Source organism: Platalea leucorodia, assembly GCF_965183815.1.
Source record: "Platalea leucorodia genome assembly, chromosome: 3".
In the NCBI taxonomy this organism is placed as follows: domain Eukaryota; kingdom Metazoa; phylum Chordata; class Aves; order Pelecaniformes; family Threskiornithidae; genus Platalea; species Platalea leucorodia.
This window is the reverse complement of record NC_138825.1, coordinates 94,460,384-94,480,559: the sequence shown is the minus strand read 5'-3', so window position 1 is coordinate 94,480,559 and position 20,176 is coordinate 94,460,384. Positions and strand designations below refer to the sequence as shown.

At 35.3% G+C, this 20,176-nt stretch overlaps 1 protein-coding gene across 49 annotated transcripts in view; it reads left to right on the top strand.

The window, feature by feature from the left end:
* Positions 1–20,176, top strand: part of RIMS1 (regulating synaptic membrane exocytosis 1) — a gene marked incomplete at both ends in the record, with an annotated part of 339,260 nt that overhangs the window by 201,622 nt on the left and 117,462 nt on the right. For 15 of the 49 annotated variants that reach the window (XM_082307779.1, XM_082307792.1, XM_082307789.1 and 12 more), the window contains 7 exons: positions 537–667; positions 994–1,165; positions 1,297–1,453; positions 2,692–2,763; positions 9,853–10,006; positions 11,928–12,053; positions 16,119–16,181. In XM_082307779.1, the coding sequence (XP_082163905.1) occupies positions 537–667; positions 994–1,165; positions 1,297–1,453; positions 2,692–2,763; positions 9,853–10,006; positions 11,928–12,053; positions 16,119–16,181 (875 nt within the window). Of the gene's footprint in view, positions 1–536; positions 668–993; positions 1,166–1,296; positions 1,454–2,691; positions 2,764–9,849; positions 10,007–11,927; positions 12,054–16,118; positions 16,182–19,607; positions 19,686–20,035; positions 20,150–20,176 lie in introns of all 49 variants that reach the window. The other 34 variants (XM_082307784.1, XM_082307777.1, XM_082307771.1 and 31 more) reach the window with 7 other exon arrangements.

Here is a 20,176-nt window from a genome sequence, read left to right as displayed (position 1 = left end):
TTTTGTACATTCTTATATATTTTTATATTGATTATATTAATTTCTAAGTATACAGCAGGCTCAAAAATTTCATGATGTTATGATTCTCTTAAGAAATTATTTAGCTGTATATTATACTTTTCATAAGAACATTTGCAAGGTGACAAATCAGAGTGGATAGATTTCAACTGTACCTTGAGTTTAGCTGCAGTCAGGGCTTCCTATTTGAATGTAGCTTTTAAGGTGCAGATCTAAGACATGTTCTGGTTTAAATGCACTCACAGATACAAGATTATGCAGTGAGCACAATAAACAATGTAAGGATAATCAGGCATCACCATTTTATTCAGCTGTGATAAATACAAAAGTCTTTGGTATATACCATCATCTTTTCCACCTAACTTAATTAAATATTAAGGGATTTGAAATAAAACATGTCTCATTGTCCCTTGGAAAAAACAGTGCTTACTTTTACATTGTGGTTAATGTGGTGCAGTCTGAAAATTCTGCTTTTTCTGCATTTTCAGTAATGTTTTCTGGTAACTGGATTCTTGTAGGTTAAACTGTGGTACGACAAAGTGGGACATCAGTTAATAGTAAATGTTCTGCAAGCAACAGATTTGCCACCAAGAGTAGATGGACGCCCCAGGAATCCCTATGTAAAAATGTATTTTCTTCCAGACAGAAGGTAGTAGTTCTTCAGTTTAGAAGATTATGTTGTAATTTACCATGTATTGATTCAACTTTTAAATGCATGCTTATGAAGTAAAGAGTTCCTTTTACTGATTTGTTATAGTTAGATTAATTATAACAAAATATTGCACTTGAGTCATGCAAGTCAGTATCAAATTAACTTTGTGGACTTCTGGATGAATGTGAACCACTGTACAGCAGATAGTTTTCTCTTTTAGGCATTATCAGATCAGAAAGAATGAAAACAGTGAGTGCTGATGAGTAGATGGCATTTTGTGATTTACCTCTACAAACAATTTACAAGAAATATTTATGTTTCAGTGATAAGAGTAAAAGGAGGACCAAAACAGTAAAGAAAAGTCTAGAGCCAAAATGGAACCAAACTTTTCTCTACTCACATGTACATCGTAGAGATTTTAGAGAACGAATGCTTGAAATAACCGTATGGGATCAGCCAAGAGTACAAGAAGAAGAGAGTGAATTTCTTGGAGAGGTGATACATACAATCACATTGCTCCTGAGTTCGTTGTTTGCTTTTGAATACATACGCATATATATTTTATACATGTGGTTTTGTGTGTGTGCCTTGCAAGTAAAGTTAAAACCTGATAATTTTTCTACTAGATTCTTATAGAGCTGGAGACAGCACTTTTAGATGATGAACCACATTGGTATAAGCTACAGACACATGATGAATCTTCACTACCTCTGCCTCAGCCATCACCTTTCATGCCAAGACGACATGTTCATGGTGGAGAAAGCACTAGCAAAAAATTACAAAGTAGGTCCAAATTCCATTCATCTCTTTCAAATTTTAAATTAGAAATGCTGGATAAGGTGTAATGGTATTTAACTTTGATATACAAGATAAAAAAATATTCCACAGTCATTAAGCGTAATGAAAATGTGTGGCAGAAAAGAAATGCAAATTATGACATTATGACATCGCAGCCTTTCACCTGTGATGCATAACTTTGAAGTATGTGAAACCTGTTGGAATTGGTTTGGTTTTCACTAGCAAAAGAAAATTGTTCAAACATTTGTTTGCATAAATTTCCTTTTAAACAGAAAAATGAAGTTCATCATTATTGGATACTTTTTAATTATTAAAAGCTTTTTAAATAAAAAAGAAAGTCCATAAAGACTTATGAGGCTTAAAAACACTTTTCATCGTAAAGTTAGTCTCAACATCCAATATGCACATTATACAATCAGATGAGAAGTGTACTTTTGCAGCAAAGAGAAATTGTATGCGTGTATTTGGGAGGTAGAGTTGTTATGATGAGTCTGACTTCAGGTTAGTATAAGGCATATTAAAATAATGAATGTATTGGAATACTTGAATATTGTAGCTTCTCTGTTCATTTAAATTAAGATTTATTTAGAAATAAGAAGGACCTAGGGGCTTATTTTAAAATATATTTCCAAGCTATTTTTCTGTTTTTTCTTAAACATGGAAGAAGTCATTCATTCCAGCCCAATACATAGGAAATTGGTGCACGTTCAGGAATGAATTATAAAAATGTGATACTGCTGTAGTTGCTGCATGAGGATATGTATAGAGTGAGCAAATTAAAGGTTAGTTTTCATGAGATATTTGAACTTTTCTAAAAGCTGGCAGCACTGTTTCCTCTTCCCCTCTCTCACCATATGCTGCCACCTCTCCTTTCCTGTTCAGCAAGCTGATTCAACTTACTCACTGAAATAGCACAAAAGTATTTTTTTTCTTTTTTTGAGTTAACTTTTTGCTGGTTTAGTGAGATAAACTATCCTAGTAGAGGATTACTGAGGACTTGAGGGAAGGAGAAGGGGAAAGGAGGCTGCAGCAGCTGTAAGATGTTAAATTGCCTCGGCTGTCTTGTGAAATGTCACTGTCAGTCACTGCAGTTTAGTTCTCCTCCTCTATTGTTTAGACTTAAAATCATCTTTTTAATTTCAGTAGTACGTTAAATGAACATATTTTTACATTTTATAACACGACCAGATGTTCAGGTATTTGTTTACCTTACTGTTGTGCAGGATCTCGGCCAATCAGTGATAGTGACATCTCAGATTATGATGTTGATGATGGTATTGGAGTTGTTCCTCCAGGTGCGTGGGTGAACAGCATGGTCCTGCTTTCTTCTTCTTCTTCTTCTTCTTCTTCTTTTTTGCTTGTTTGTTTTTTGTTTTTTTTTTCCTTTATAACATTTTGGAATATTGAGGATACTGGTTTCGGAGAGTGCATTGTGAAAAAAACAGTTTTCCTGATTATTCCATGGTACCTGTCCTAAATCATGGTGAATTAAAAGATTCTACTATTCATTCATTGATATTTCTTTTACATATCATTCTTCATATGTGAACCACTGGATGGTTCAAATTGTTTAATTTTTCCAAGCATTATTTAAAATACAAATTAAAAAAAATCATTTTAAGATAGTAATTAAGATTTCAGTGTTTATTACAAACATTTTTTTTTATTTTGCTTTTTGCTTGAAACTTAGATATAATGCAGTCTCCCACGGACTTCATTGAGAATGCATGGCTGTAGATTAAGATGCATGTAGCATGGCTATATCTTTTATACTTTTCATAAGCCTTCATGAACTATCATTACCTAAATATATACTTGTAGACACTATCGTTGTTTGACTTTTAGTTCAGCATTCCTTAAATACTGAAAATCTTGAAGATAATTTTTTTTAGATGAATATGTTTCCTAATTGTCCCAGACTAACTGAAGAGTCACTATGTCATTGCCAGCACTAAATCAGTTTTTCTGTGGATCTTCCTGATGAAAATCACTGAATTAAATCATGGTGGGATTTGGAAAGCTCTCTATCTTCCTGATCTGTGTTTTAGATAATCTGACAATTTATTTATTCATTATATAACCATACAAATAAATCACACATTTTATTAATGCAATATCATTTTGATGTTTACTGAGCCAAATTCTCCTTCCTTTGATGTTGATTGGATTCTTTCCTTTAATACGCTTACCACCTGAGTTACTAAGAGGGAAATCTGTTCACGTATGGCTAGTAATGATATTTACTTTAATAAAGTGATTAGTCTTGATATTTTTACATCAGCTTAGAGAGTGAACATTTAAAATTAAAATAAATGATAGGTTCTAAATATTTTTTCCTGTTTATTATTTCTTTTTTTTAGTTGGCAATGTAGATGCTGGCATATCTGTGTAGACTTACTTACGTTTAAGGTTTCAGTATACTGTATTACGAATTGGGTCTTTTTTCAGCTGCCAGTTCTTCAAGGCATCCATTTGCCATATGAAATAAACCTGTGGTGGGTTGACCCTGGCTGGATGCCAGGTGCCCACCAAAGCTGCTCAATCACTCCCTCTCCTCAGCTGGACAACGGAGAAAATATAATGAAAGGCTCATGGGTCGAGATAAGGACAGGGAGAAATCGTTCACCATTGCCATCATGGGCAAAACAGACTCGATTTGGGGAAATTAGTTTAATTTATTACCAATCAAATCAGAGTAGGGTAATGAGAAATAAAAAGTCTTAAAACACCTTCTCCCCACCCCTCCCTTCTTCCCAGGCTCATCTTCACTCCTGATTTCTCTACCTCCTCCCCCTGAGTGGCACAGGGGGACGGGGAATGGGGGTTGTGGTCAGTTCATCACGCGTTGTCTCTGCTGCTCCTTCCTCCTCAGGGGGAGGACTGCTCACACTCTTCCCCTGCTCCAGCGTGGGGTCCCTCCCATGGGAGATAGTCCTCCACAAACTGCTCCATCATGAGTCCTTCCCACAGGTTACAGTTCTTCACAAACTACTCCAGTGTGGGTCCCTTCCATGGGGTGCAGTCCTTCAGGAACAGACTGCTCCAGCGTGGGTCCCCCACGGGGTCACAAGTCCTGGCAGCAAACCTGCTCCAGCGTGGGCTTCTCTACCCACAGCTCCACAGGTCCTTCCAGGAGCCTACTCCAGTGCAGGCTTCCCATGGGGTCGCAGCCTCCTTCAGGCATCCACCTGCTCTGGCATGGGGTCCTCCACGGCCTGCAGGTGTATATCTGCTCGACCGTTAACCTGCATGGGCTGCAGGGGGACAGCCTGCCTCACCATGGTATTCACCAGAGGCTGCAGGGGAATCTCTGCTCCAGTGCTTGGAGCACCTCCTCCCCTTTCTTCGCTGACCTTAGAATCATAGAATCGTTTAGGTTGGAAAAGACCTTTAAGATCATCAAGTCCGACCGTTAACTTAGTGCTGCCAAGTTCACCACTAAACCATGTCCCTAAGCACCAGAGTGCACTGCAGCTCTTGTCTGGTCCAGATTTCCCACACGTTCTCCCGCAAGGTATGCATGTGGGAGGGAACAACAAATATCCATATTTCCCCATAATGTAGGATGATGATGCAGCTTAGGTGCACTCTTAGACCATTTTGGCATAGCCTCTATTGGCTTCAACTAGATTAGCCTAGGATTAAGATATTCCTTCTCAACAGAAGTAAGAATATCAAAATAGAGTTTACATGTGGTGCAAAAGAAAATGTTTCCTTTTAAAGCTCCTTTTGATTCCTTTACCACTTACTTGCCAATGTTACCCACTGTGGTGCTTATATATGATAAATAACCTCTCTCTTTATTAAAGGTATGTTCTTACAGTTGTTAATTTATTCTTTTTCTTGAAATATTCAGAAGAGAAGGAAGTTATTTCGCCTTCTTGGCCACTGCAAAATGTAGGAGCACAAAAGTTCACTTGATCACCACCATAAGCTAAAAAAGGAATGATGAAAATATTTTGGCTAATTTAACTAACATTAGAAATCCTTAAAACTATAATGTCAAATGTTTTACCAATTGCTAAGGCAAATGCAGTATTAGCATTTAGTAATAACAGAGAAAACTCTTTTCCTAGAGGTTTCAGCAGCTGCAAAGAATCACTGCTTGTCGATGGAAGTAAAGACTGCTACATCAAAAATAATGGCACTTTGATAACTTCAAGAATATTTTAAGAAAAGTATTTTTCCCTTGTCATATCACAAATGTGTCTTATCTTTCATACAATTGTACTGTCCTCATTTGTTATTAGTATCTTGCAGTGATATATATATTTTTTTTAAAATCAGCTCATAGAGCTGTCCATAGAAAGAGTTTATATCAACAGCTGAAAGTAACTTTAATTTGAAGGTCAGCTTTAACAGAATTGATTTTTTACAGATTTTTGTGGTATGCCCACATCTACTTACATGAAGAAAATATTATTTTAAATCTCTTAGCCTCTCCTCATATGAGAGATGCTCCAGTCTCTTAATTATCTTTGTGATCCTGAGCTGGAGTCACACCAGTAACTCCATGTCTGTCTTGTACTGGGGAGCCCAGTACTCCAGATGTGGCCTCACCAATGCTAAGTATATAGGAAGGGTCAGTAAAGGATCAGTAAAGGATTTAATAAAAACTGAACATGTTTTGAGGCCTATCTTTTTAACCAAAACTTCAGTAACTTTCTTAATTGAAAAGAAAAAAAGCTGATATACAGTTGGCAATATCCCAAAGGGTATTTTTAATGAGCTGTATTGCTTATGCTATGGGTAACTCTTCAGAACAATTTATTTTTCGATCGTATGTATTCTGTGTAAATGGTTGCGTTGTACTTACCTTCCTCCTGTAGCAGCAGGTTGACATCAACACCTTGTCATTGTCTGTATTGTCTTAAAAAAAAAAAAGTTCTGGTATCAAATATTTGCTAGAACCATTTTCAGCATCCATCCAGCTTCCATTTCATGTCACACCTGACAGTTTCCCATGAGCAACTGAGAAACTTCTGCATAAACTACCATAAGCTTGGTTGCTGCTATCATGCTGGTCCATGCAAAAAATTTCTCTGCTCACTCTGGAGAGCACAGAGCCTTTGTATTTGAGGATATGAGGAAATGTCACTGTTGCTGTCACTGTCATGGTCACTATGGAAGTATGGATGCGATTTGACCAGCTTGACAACACTGGAGATAGTACTTAGGATAAATGTGAATTGCTGTTGCTCTGTCTGTTCTGTAAGCTTTGTGTACACACAATGCACAACTTTCAGATATTGTTCCCTGGATAGCCTGGCTATGAAGAACATATAGGATGAAATCATCTTTCTATACCAGATTTTTAAGTATACAGGATAATCATAGGTGTATTTTTTTAGGCAGAGGAGAGATGCCCTAGAAATATATTTTAAGCTGAAATTTATATTTAATTTTTTTATATTGATATTACATGTATTTCAGTACAGTTCCCTAAAGCTTGGAACGAAGTTTTGGATTTCTTTGATTTTAGTGTCGAATAAATGTAAACTACTGTTGCTTCTGATAGAGATGACAGGATTTTCTCTAGAACGAGCTTGTTTGGAAAATGAAATCTCTTTTAGCACATGCAGCTTAGATTTAATTATCCTGGGAAAAGGAATACATCCAGCTTTTGTCATGTGTAGTCTTTTTTCTTCCTCTGACAAAAAAACAGACATTTTCTGCAGCAACCTTAGTACATGGGATGAGGGAATCTCCACTGAAGTCTGAGGGAGTCCCTTTTTTGCCTCAAAATTTGCACTCAGTTCTTGTCCTGAGGTCAGGGAAATCCTCATATTTCTTTCTAATTTTATTACACAACTCTGAAACACTTTTACATCAAAGGTACTCCAGCATTACAGTGCATTAAAAACTGTGAAACATTGGAGTCCTTCTTTGTTAAAAGGTTGATAAACCTCGGTAGATACTTTCATGCATGCCATCAACTTTTACAGGTCTATTTTGCAGTCAATACTCAGTACAGCTTTGCTATTAAAAATGCCCACTAAGTGGCAAGCATTTGCTGTTTATGTAGCTGCTAGTGAGCTCTCCCAAAAGTTTTTTCTTCGTGTCCTTCTCTGGTTTTCAGACGACAGCCTCCAACCTCCCCAAACTTGAGTAATGCCACATTTTAAATATGTAACTGTATTCATTATTTTTATTTGGCATGTCTAACTCAGTGTTTGGGAACAGCGCACAAATGCACACAACATTATGATCACTGATGTTTGTTTCTGAGGTGCCTGATATGTGCTTATTACAAGTGCTTTTCTTTGGGCCCAATCCTACCCTCTAAGATCTATCAATACTGATACTGCTTCCTGTTTCCCTGATTTATTAACCTCATCTCACCTCTCTGCTTCAACAAATGAAAGAAAAAAGTTATTTTCCATGGTCTCACACCAGCCACTATACTATGAAGTATAAGACACGAAAGTTGGACAAAATGATAGCAGAGCTTGCAGAGCTTTCTGCATGTATTTTCTAGCTGACGGTAACCAGAAAGTCCATAGTAATACTGTCTAATCATCTTTTTGTTAACCTTGTCTCCTTCACACCTGCCTTCCCTATCATATTTGTACTGGTCAATATATTAAAGACAACAACAAATTGTTGAAGCCAATCTTTTTTTATTTATTAAAGTTGCTGCTGGTGTATGGCTGGAAGCTACTGCAGGATACTGCAGCACTTTGGTGCTCATCTGTTATCTTTGGATAACTTTTGCTAGTTTGCTCAGTACTATATAAAAGGTGTGGACACAGTTCTGGAGGCTGTAATATTATAAGCTGTATAATCAGGGAAAACAGTCTTAGAGTTCCTTGGATGATAAAATGTATAATCTAGTCAGTCCCTGTTCCCAGTTTTGTGTTACTAAAATAATCTGTTCTATGGTGCAAGATGTTCTTATTTTAGGATTACTTATCACTTTTTCAACAAAGTGTTTTTTCTCCTGGTCCGATAACGAGTTAATGCATTCGAATAAGTTAGATGTCCGTTAGAATAGCTTGGTAAACCAATGTACCAAATGATGGAAGAAAAAGCATGAATGTTTTCTTAATGTTTGTCATCAGGGTTCAGACTTGTAGCTGAACAGGTTATTAAGTGTCATTGAATACATGACCAAGCCTAATACAGACTTTGTATCTGGGCCACACTTTTAAGAGGGCTGTAACAATTTGGCAGAAGATCAGAGAAGAACTACAAGAATTACACAAATTACACAAAATATGAAAAAAAAAAAACAAACTTGAAACTCTATCACAAGATCCTTAAAAACTGCAATTTATTTAATTTATCCAATTGATGACTGAGTGACTAAATCATAGGCTTTTCCTGCATGGAAAGCAGATTTCTGAGACAGGCTGTTTTTTTAGCTGAACAAAATAACACATTACAGGAACTTAATGCTAGATAAATTCAGAGAAGCAGCAGAATGATTATTTTGGAATCTAAACAATAATTTGTGAAGTCATTAAGGGATGACTCAAGGGATGACCCTTTCTGTCATTGAGGGATTTTCTGTCAAGTGGTTCTTGTAATCTAACTTAAATGTCTAGAAGTGAGCAACTGAAGTCTGAGCAAATCACCCTAGGCTCTTCTGGAAAGATAACAGGCACCTTTTGAAAGCTGTTCATCTTATTGAGCTTCATTGTCTGTTTTAGGATGGGATTCAAAGTGCGTATCAAGGCAAACAGTGTTGGTACATGGAAAAAGGCACAGGAATATCAACACTTTAAAATGCACTAACATTCTGCTGACTTCTTTTTTAATTCCTATGTAAAAATGAACTATGAGAAACTTTGCAGCTCATTCATAGGATTTGGGAAAAATGTGCTGCAGAGTATGCAACACCCAATATTCTATACAACATAATCTAAATGCTCGTAATTTTTGAAAGTAGGTGGTTTTGTCAAAGTTCAGTAGAGAATATCTTTGTATTTAACTGAAACAACAGTCAGAAGGATGCTTTATATATGAGCAGTCCTGGATGAGTCTGTGCTGCGGTATAGAAGCGTGCCTTCTCCGTTTGTTAGATGAGGTAAACCTACATTGCTTGGATTCCTTTCAAATGTTTGCTACTGTATGATAATTTTGAAATACAACTTATTCTGGCTACTCCTTCCCAAGGCAGAAAACTATTTCAGTCCTCTTTTCCACATTTTCCAGTATGAAAATCATCTCAGTTTCTCTGTCTCCGTACATGTAGACATTTAAAGGTAATGCTTGTAATTTATCTTGGCTGCATGATACGTTGGGATGTACAACAGCTGAATGACCACTTGGAAGTTGTGTAAGCGTTTAGATGTGTGTTCCTGGAAGGACTAACCATCTGAATTCTTTCCAAACCCAGACTTTTATTCTCTAATTTCCTTTTGTTGCCCTCTTGCCAGTAGGTTATAGAACTAGTACTAGAGAAAGTAAATCTACAACGCTAACTGTGCCAGAACAGCAAAGAACAACACATCATCGTTCACGATCTGTATCTCCTCACCGTGGCGACGATCAGGGCAGGACCCGTTCACGTTTACCAAATGTGCCATTACAGAGGTAGGCACCACAAGTTAGTGAAACACTGGGTGGTTTTAAGTTTGTATAAACTGTCACTGTTAACATTTTTCTTGTTCAGCAATTTTTCACAATTTTAAAAGTTTTTTTTGTATATTAATTTAACAGTGTGGTATTTGAACTTGATGTATGCTTTTATTAATCATTCAAGAGCACTCATGAGATGAATCATAACTTTGTAAGACTTACCTCTTCTTACTGTTACTTTCTCTGTGATTCATCATCTGTGTACCATGCCTAATAGGTAGGTCTGGAAATGTTTTTTCAGTCAGTGCCTGAATCTTGTATGAAGCCACTGAAGTATATTTGTAGGATAATAAATAGTGGCATGTACAAATTGTATGATAACTCTGAATTGAGCTAATTTTGAATTAACAGCAAGCTGAAATTACCAATTGTATTTATAATGTGACATTTTTAATGGAAGAAGTAAAAAATACTTTACAGAATCAGACAGTGATTTATAAACCTCTGTTTTCCGCATGTACTGCTTTTAACAGACAACCTATTAATAGGAGAATCCTTTTTGAGCTTTTCATTTGCATGCTTTATGCTTTTTTTGAACAGTGCCATACAGACTGTTTAAGCACAAAACTTGACCCACTTGATTTTGCTTGTTTTATCGTGCAGGGCAATAAGCTTTTCTTGCAGCCTCTCATGGAACCCTAAAAATCAGCCAGTTTTTACCAGTTTTCCTTTCCTCCAATTTCTAGGAAGCTTTGTTCTTGAATTACTGCAAGAGCTTGAAGTTTTGCACTAGCAACATGATTACCCTCTAGCTGTGGTAGTTTACTGAAAATCTACCCTGCTTAGTTGAATTTTGTGTACAAAATTCTGTGCCACAGTACTGTCCTTATCCATTGTTTCTACGTCTAGTTTTTTGGAGTTCCATCACGGATTATTTAATACCAGAAATCTGCAATGTTTCAAAGTGATGCTAAGTTCTGGAAAACCAGCTTCTCCTCCCAGTTGAGAATCCTGATGATCTTGCTTCTGCCTTTCCATCCTCCGTGCCATATATGCTGTTCTTGTGCATTGAAATTTGTGTGCTGCTTCAGTCTCTGCATGCATCTCCCTCTGTTAAATCAGTTCTTACATCTGTTTCACTACCCACCAAATCACTTGCTGTTGCATTTCTCATTTTTTTGAGAGCTTCTCATTCTGCTTTTGCAAACAATTAATATGTGCTCGTGTTGTATCTTTCTGTCTACAAGCACAATGCACAAATGAAATATTTCATAGTCAATTCCACCCATCCTTTCATTTTATGCTTTGAAAAACTAATGCTTCTTGTTCCAATGGCAGTTATTAAACTGAAGGAAGAGTCTGCCCTTCAAGAAGTAGTTTCTTTTCTTGTTCTTTTCCATGTGAAGAGAGCTTTAAATTACTGTCATGGAGGTCAGGTCCTACTTGCATTTATACAAAATCATACCATTTTGTGTAACACTTAGTCTGAGATTGATAAAAACTGCTGCAAGTTCCCATATCCTATCCTAGAATTTTTTAAAGAATACTTGGAGATACCTGAAAAAAGTTGACAGCCCAAAATCAGCCCTTTAAAAATCTGGCTATGAATCTACAAATGCATAAAACTTAATTTCATGTGAGGTATTATCAGTTCTTGTGTTATCTCAGTTATTCTTTAAGTACAGGCTTTGAAAATGCCATTACTGAATCCATCAGTGTACACAGAAACAGGCATGTACTTCTAAATATGGTAGAAATGTCTGCTTTCTATACTTAGAGGTGTTTTTCTTTTAATCTTAGGAACTGATATTTTTTTAGAAGTCATATATTAACAATTTAATGATTCAAGACTTCCTTCAGCCAACTTGTACTGTAATCCATTAATCTGTGTTATTTTTGAGAAAACAAGATTATCATACATATTTCTGCCTTTCAGGAGTTTAGATGAAATTCATCAAATGAGAAGATCACGTTCTCCAACTAGACACCATGATGCCTCCAGAACTCCAGTTGATTACAGATCCAGAGACATGGATAGTCAGTATTTGTCTGATCAAGAAAGGTACATCGTCAGCCTGAACTTGGAAACAAGTTTAGAAATGTCTTTGTCGGTTTGCCTAATTTTCAAGTATTCAGTAGAAACACGACTGATTATAGTAATGGGGAAGGGAGAGAAATCATCCTAACTGACAAATCTAGTGTCATGGTTAAATTATCTATGCCTCTTTTTTGGTAAAACTGTGCTCTGGGTTGACAGTAATAACAGGTATCTAGACTAGCGGTTTTTGGGTGTTTATCCTGGAGTATTTTGCTGTTTGTTTCATGAATGAAGCCCAGAGATTTTTGCTAGAAAACCATAAACCTACATGAATGCTCTATCTATTCTTGTAACTCAGAATTTTTCTGTTTTGGTAGCCAGGAAACACCAGGCATGCCTTCCTACTAGTTGGGAGTTGCATATGCTATAATTTGCATTCCTGTGCTTATAGATTTTGAACATCTATATATGCAGTCTCACAGCATCTTATGTAACATTCTGGTGAACTTGGTACAGTCCCCAAGCATAGCAAGGATAGTTGTGGTGCTTGTAATTAGCAAAAATCTCCAATCTTAGATGCGTGACGTACACATCTCTCCCTGGAGTACATGCAGTGGCTACACTCCTCAGAGAATGCTTAGTCTGTCCTAGTAGGCATTGTTTCCAGGGGTCTAGGAATATCTTCTAATAAAATGGAAGATAACAAGAATATCTGTCTAGTTTATAGCTGAAAAAACTTTAAAATGTATTTCAGTTCAGTATTTGAGAAACATGATGATGACAGTCACATAGATTATCAGTGTTTGTGGGTTGTTTACTTAAAAAAAAATCATATAGCTAAACTATAATGGCAAACTTTTACCATTCATACATGATCAATTGTCCTAGGAAAGTCTTCAGATTTTTATTTTTTTTGCACTAAGTTACTATTTTTTATGAGTAAGGATGACAAAACTTTTCAAAATGATCCATTAAATTCAATACAAAACATACATTTCATAGTGATGTGAAGACATGTAAAGAATAAATCATAAAAATCTCTGGAACTCTGTCCAGTTTTGAAGCAACATAGAAATTGAATAACAGATGGCTTTTTCAGTTAAAGTAGTTCAGTTTTGTATATGATCTTGCCTGTTTTGCTTTTTTAATGTGATAACATACATATGGGAATCAATGAGTTATTTGGAACATTTTAAAATTCCACCTTATAGGCAAGAAGTATGTACAGAATTGTCTAAGTTGTATTGTTGTACTGAATTTCCTTTCAGAGGTGAATTGAAATGCTTTTTAAAAGTAGTAGTCAGATTTATAGTTAAGCTAATTCAAGTAATTTCCACTTGTTGCAAATGTTTAATTTTACTATTTATTATAAGTAGTGATATATTCAAAAGATTCCTGAAAATATTTATTGAATAGGTTTCTTATTCAGCAGATCTGAAGAGAAAGAGACATTAAAAAGTAGCTTTTGTCAGTAGAAGTAAATACAGTTAACTGTCTAGAAAATTTTCTTCCAGTAAATCCTCAAACCATGACATAAATGTTGATATATGCATGGATTATGCTTGGAGAGCAGGGCTTGCATTGAGGCTTGCTTGGAGATGAGCCATCAGACCAGAGCCACAGCAGCAATGGGCTGCTGGAGTAAGACACATTCTTCAGTTCTTTTCAATGTTCAGAAAACGCTTTTCAGAAGTTTAAAGATCAGATATGAAGGATGTACATGGCTTATTTGCAGGATTTAAAGATGGTCCATGTACTTACTCTCTTGAGTAATTATCTCATGTGCAGTGGTCTCCTTTTTCCTGTTTTCCTTTTCATCTTTCCACCAGATTTCTTCAGTTGTGGAGACTGTTTAACTCATGCAGGTTTTACTGTCTTTCAGTATATAAGAGCAGCATCATAGGGAAGATCAAAACCAGCTTTTGTTGAGGAAGATTCTCTATCACATCCAAGGATTTAAAAGGATTTAAAAAAATCTTTATTCAGTATCAATAGTGGTACAAGTATTATGTGTTGTTCATTTACTGAACCCTTCATCTAAACAAGTACATTCATGTAGATACCTAACCTAAACTTGGTTTGAAAGGTGAGTAATTACCCGATAGTTATGTGGCAGAAATTGCAGTTGCTGATTATTTTTGACCATTTTCTCAGTGATCTGTTATTGGTCCCAAATTAATATTGAATATTCTGAATAGATCTTTGTAAAAATAGTTATTATAGTCTCCTATTAAAGCATCTGGTGTGATAAATTTCCAGTGGAACTGATTTGTCCACTTTACATTTTTCATATATATGTATATACATATATACACATGTATATGTGTGTATATATATAAATCTGTTAGGAAAACCTTCTATTAAGAAATCTAGCTAAGCAGTATACTTCGCTCTGAATTTAGGATCGTCATCCAATTTTCAAGGACACGGCCCTTATAATTTTTTCTAGTGTTTCTTTTATTCCTAATTAAAGTCTATTAATGTGAGTACTAAAATATTCACATTAGAAAACACTGGTTTTAGAATAATAATCTTTATTTTAAATGTCTCCAAATCAGTTTTAATTTATTATAGAACTCTTAGTATCTTCTTATATTATCAGTAATCTACTGTGATGGATTCTCTTGTTTTTTTTTTTTTAACTTGAAGATTTCATGGTGGATTTGCTATTTTATATACCTTTTCTGGATGAATTTTATATTACTGTTTGCCATGGACCTATTACAATAGATACTCTTTGGCCTAGTAAAGGTAGAGTAAATACGCACGAAGTACCCTATAATTTAATGTGGATTTTGCATCTACTTTCAACGCTTAAGAAAATGGTAACTTTTTTCCTAAAATGCATATTTATTTGTAATTTAGAAAATTCTGTCAGTCCTCTGAGCTTATGAATGGAAATTTTGCTTAAAAAAAAAAAAAAAAACAATTCAGTTCACCTTTAATACATTTTGTTGCATCAAAATCAGGCCTGTGGTTCCAGATGCAAAGCTAAATCTCACACGTGACTCACAAGCCATTATTTCAAGCTGCCCAGTTTAGAATTTTAGATAAATATTACCTATACTGCATCAATTAAATGGGTCATTTTATAATGGCATGGAGCACAAAACACATTGAACAACAGCTGCTTTATCTATTTTGTAATCTCTTCTCTCTTTGTTGCCATAGAACTTCATATGATTCCCTGCTTCTTTTAAAATAGCATGTTTCCATGAAGTTTAGCTTTAATTTCATATTTACAATAATTAGGAGGTTTGGAGCTTGGTCTTTCTGACTGTGTTGAAGTGCGTAAAACTACAAGATTAATTCAAGGGATATTTCATATCATAGTCATATTTACCATAGGCATAAATATGTATTAATTTTACCATCTTGCCGGCTGTAGCATGTGTTTGGTTACAGTAAATGAAGAATAGAATAAACAGCTGATTTTCTCAGTTGGAGACAATAAGAAACAAAAAACTCTAATGGCTGATTAGCAATTTTTTTGTTTCTTTAGGATTGCCTTACAAAATACTGTCAAGAGCTATGAGTCAGAATTTATATTTGTCCAAACGTAATATTTCCAGTGAACATATATTTTTGTTTTTCCTGAAAGGGTGACTGGGTACTCTTCCCATAAACCGATTTGCAGTAAATTAGTAGCAAACCCTTCCTGCTTTTTCATGTATGTTTTTGTGGCTTAGGAATCAAAAAAAACCCAAACAACAAGCATCATTTTTTTTTCTAAAGTATTTCTTCATTAATTAGTTCATGAGAAAGGAGGTTATTAGAGAAATGTAGCTGTTTTATCGATTTCTTTTGTCATGAAGAGCTCTGAAACAATACTTCTGAATTTTGAAATGAGAAATCCCACAAAATTAAGTGCCACGCTAAAAGGAATTTGTTGAAAATGTAGTTATCACAGGCATTTTTTGTCTCATATTCTTTGAGAAGTGCAGTCTGGGTTTGAACATTATCAGACTATCTGAGTGGAAGCTTCTTGTTTCTTTTTATGTTTTCATTTGCATATCATTGGCATAACCCATGTCATCTAATGCTTCATAATTATATCTGTTTCACTCACCACCCATCCTGTCTGTGCAGTGAGCTTCTTATGCTGCCCAGAGCAAAACGAGGAAGAAGTGCAGAGTGCCTACATACCATCAGGTAAATACAGGAATTCGGTAATCATGAAGACATCCGGTTAGTTGTCTATACTATTTGTGCCCGACTTTTTCCCATAGCGGTATTTAGTCCCAGTAAGTAAAGAACTTCCTAGTACGTTGTGATCCAGGTGTCAGCTGTTCTTTTTTGTTCATTTTAATTCAGATCGAAATGTGTATGTATGTTTGTGAACTTCAGTTGTATTTTGTGGCAGATTTTCTGTCTAGTCACAGAAGTCCTGATCTGCCAATGCATGACAGTGTTGTTATAATTTCAAACATTCCTTTTTAGTTGTTTTTATGTTTTCTTTTATTTGCATTTTTATGTTTATATTATGACCGTGCACAAGCCAACAATCTGTACTTGTTGTGACACCTAACATCATGCTGATTTTGGTCACTTGTAGAGGAAAGAACAGTGATTAATGAGGGCTCACTGGGAACCCCAGATTTGAGGGGTCACTTGTCTTTTTATCTACAAATTATGCTATAAATTAAATCCAGGCATAAACTTTGTAGTTTGGGCTCATCTTCAGTCTTCATTAATCTCTCGTTCCAAAGCTTGGAGCTCCCTTTCTCAACTCTTCCCAATGTTGTGAAACTAAATTGGACTGAAATATCTTTATCTGACAAATCTAACTCTGCCTCCCCCGCCCCCCGCCGCTGCCTTTTTTTTTTCACCACATCTGTTAACCTTGTTAAAAATACGTGTCAGATTGGGTAGAAAATCTTCCAGTTAGGATCAGTAAAAATGTAGGTCGGAGTTGAAGTAGTTAACCATTCAACTACTTCAACCAAGTAGTTAACCATTTTTCTGTTCAGGATCTGGGTGTTGCTAAGAGTTTTACATCAGTGCTATATGTTTAAAACCATCAAACTTTTAAAAACACGTTGTCTAATGTACCTATTCATTTACTTGGTGTAGAATTTTCCCCTACAGAGTAGGGTTTTTTTTAATATGCCTTGGGTTTCTTTAATTCTCTTCATCGAATTTGAAACAGCATCAAAGATGCTGTGATAGGGTTCTGTTAGAAGGCACAATAGTATAAAGGTAAAATAATAAATATGAAAACTTTCAAAAAAAAATCTGTGTACCAGTGAAGCTGTTAAATTAAAATTTAAGTTTTCATTATCAGTAGAAAGAGTTTCATTCTCATACTTCAGCCAAAAACGTTTTTTCCTCAACATTTTAGGTTTCAAAGGTTAATAATTTCTTTCACTCGCTGTTATTTTATGTCAGTTCACTGTCATATAGCAGCAATTTTTCCTGCCTCCTTCCTATAGCCTTTTCTTTCTGCTGTATCCTGTATAGTTAAACCCCCCTCCTTGCCCCCAGGTCTATGCTTTTTCCTTTCCTTCTTAAAGATTACAATTTTCATTAGAATACTCAATGATAATGCTTAAATTCTCAATTAATGAAGTAGATATTGTATTATGATCTTCTGATGCACTTTGCTCAGCCACTATAGATTTCCAATAGTTTTACAAATCTGCTAACCAGTCTGGCCAGTTTAACCAGCTAAAATTGTGCATGGGCAGCAATAGACTTAGGTAAGAGCTACACTGAATTCAGCGATACAGCCCTTTCTTGCCTTTTTCGTTATTCTAATTATTGCTGTTATTTTTTTATGATCAAGAAAAGTAACAAATTCACCCCTTTAAAGTAACAGTAATGGTATACTATAAAACACAATGGTCCTTTTAATAATGTATTGAAGGTGAATATAAGGGCAATAGAAGCCAATAGGTTGATTTTTTAAAATTTAACTCTGAGGCTTATACAGCCTAATCCAAGTTTGAATAATACACAGAAAATTGCCAATATCCATCCTTGACTGAGTAGTCTCAAAAACGCTTTCAACAAAAATTTGGTCTGCGCATTGGTTGCTGTCTTTTGTCCTTTCTCATTTGTGGCCTGACATTTTTTCATGTTAGAAACATTATAAGGCTTTATCCTTGTTTTCTAGACAGCTTGCTGAATAATGTTTTAATTAATTGTTGAGACAGCTTCAGCTTAAAATGGGAAAGAAATTTTAAGGGCTTCATGTTAAATGAAAGAAATATTAATATGAGATAGTCCAAGCTGCAAAGTTAAGATATATGGTTAGTTTAATACATCAGTTTAGAATAATAGTAGTCCTAGCTGTCCATCCTGTCCATCTGTATGCAATTATTGACTGATAGCAGAAATGGTGGAAGGATGTGTGTACCTATGCCATAGAGCATGGGTGGTCACAGTCCATGTCTTAGGTCACACCTACTTTGATTGGTAGTATCTGCTAATATGCCAGGATTGACCTGATGGACAACCATTCTTTTATTCCAACTTTTCAACGTCACAGTGACTGCTGGTAGAGATGTCAGCAGTGATGACCATTAAACCTGTACAAGAATGGTCAGAGCTCCTCTGTTAAATCCCTCAGGGTTTTACAAACACTAGGGTTTCCAGGCAGAGAGTTGTTTCATCTGTCTGTGATACAGCCAGGCTTGTAATGTAGATCTGCTGTGCCTAGGTCCAAGCCTTAATAGGAAGCTGCAAAATCCTCAAGGCTGCTGGTCCTTCTGCTACTAGCACCACAGCTGTGTCCTGGTAGGATATGTGGAAAATTGTTAGAACTTGATTATTAACCCTTAACCATTAAATGGCCATGATTCCCATTCGGCAGCCACTGTCTGCCTTTAAATTTCTCCCTTGCTCACTGGGTAGAGCTGGATAATAAAGCAAACATTTCTGGTTCTAAAATCTCATGTACTGTAAGCGATGATATTAGACAGTTGTCATATAGCATCTCAGAGCAGCTATGCTGCTGTGCTGGCTGATGTAGTAGATCTCCTAGGGTTTTTTTAATTAGCTTATTATTAATAGCATTTAATTACTGTTAGATTTTGAAGCTGATACACCACTTCAAAAAGACTTCCACATTCAAAAATGCCAGATGTTAATACATCTATAATTGATTTTGTGATACTATATCACTGTTTTAGCAAGCTTTTAATGCTTAGCTACTGAAGAGGTTAACGTCTCTGTATGTCTAAATAAGGCATTACTGAGAGAAATAAACAAGTTTAATAAGAACCTAATCCTTTACAACAACTTGTATATTTTAATTAAAAATCTCTAAAAATGTAATTGAGATTACTTTCATTACAAGGAAAAAAATCTGAGCTGTATTAGTGTTGTCATGTGTTCATGGACTGTATTAACAAAAGTGTAAATAAAAAAATTTGTCCCTCAGATAGCTGTCACAGTAGTTGAGTTGAGTTGAGAAAAATATATATTGAGAAATTTACTCATACAGCTATTAAATATAGTAGAATATTATGCATTTATTTTATGTTCTGGTCAGTCTTGCTTTACCTTTATCTGTCTTTTTATTTCTGGCATGTTTTTGTGTTGTTCTGTTTTCTTTTCTATTCCACCACATTCAAGAAATTCTGTTAGGCACTATAAAACATTACCACCCAAGATGCCTTTACTAGAAAATGGTACTCATTGGAACCTATACAGGTAAGAAGTGTTTAGAGTCCACTGTAAGTAGTTAGTTCCTTTTTAAAAAATAAATAGTCTTGCCTTGTTAAATAAAAAAAAAATAAAATGTTTCATACAGTTTTTATAACTAAGAGATAAGGGATATAATACTAAAATAACTTCATATAACTGTCTAAATTAACCCCTACATTCCAAAAAAAAAAAAAAAAAGAAAGAAAAAACAAACCACTGTGTATTAGGTAGTTTTCTTCACTGTTAAAATTATATGTTGCATGTTTTTCTTTGTTACATTCTTTTGTTCATGTATATGATTTTGGTTACATATCAAATTTATTTTCATTTTGTTTAAATAGTTTTAATTTACAAAGCTCAACTCTTCCTGCATGCGCTAAGACCAAATCAGTGATTAGACAGGATATTTCACTCCTTCGTGATTGCCTTAATTCACAAATACCGAAATTTGGAGATGATCTGCTGGTTAGGTAAGAAACTGAGGATTAATTCCTCCC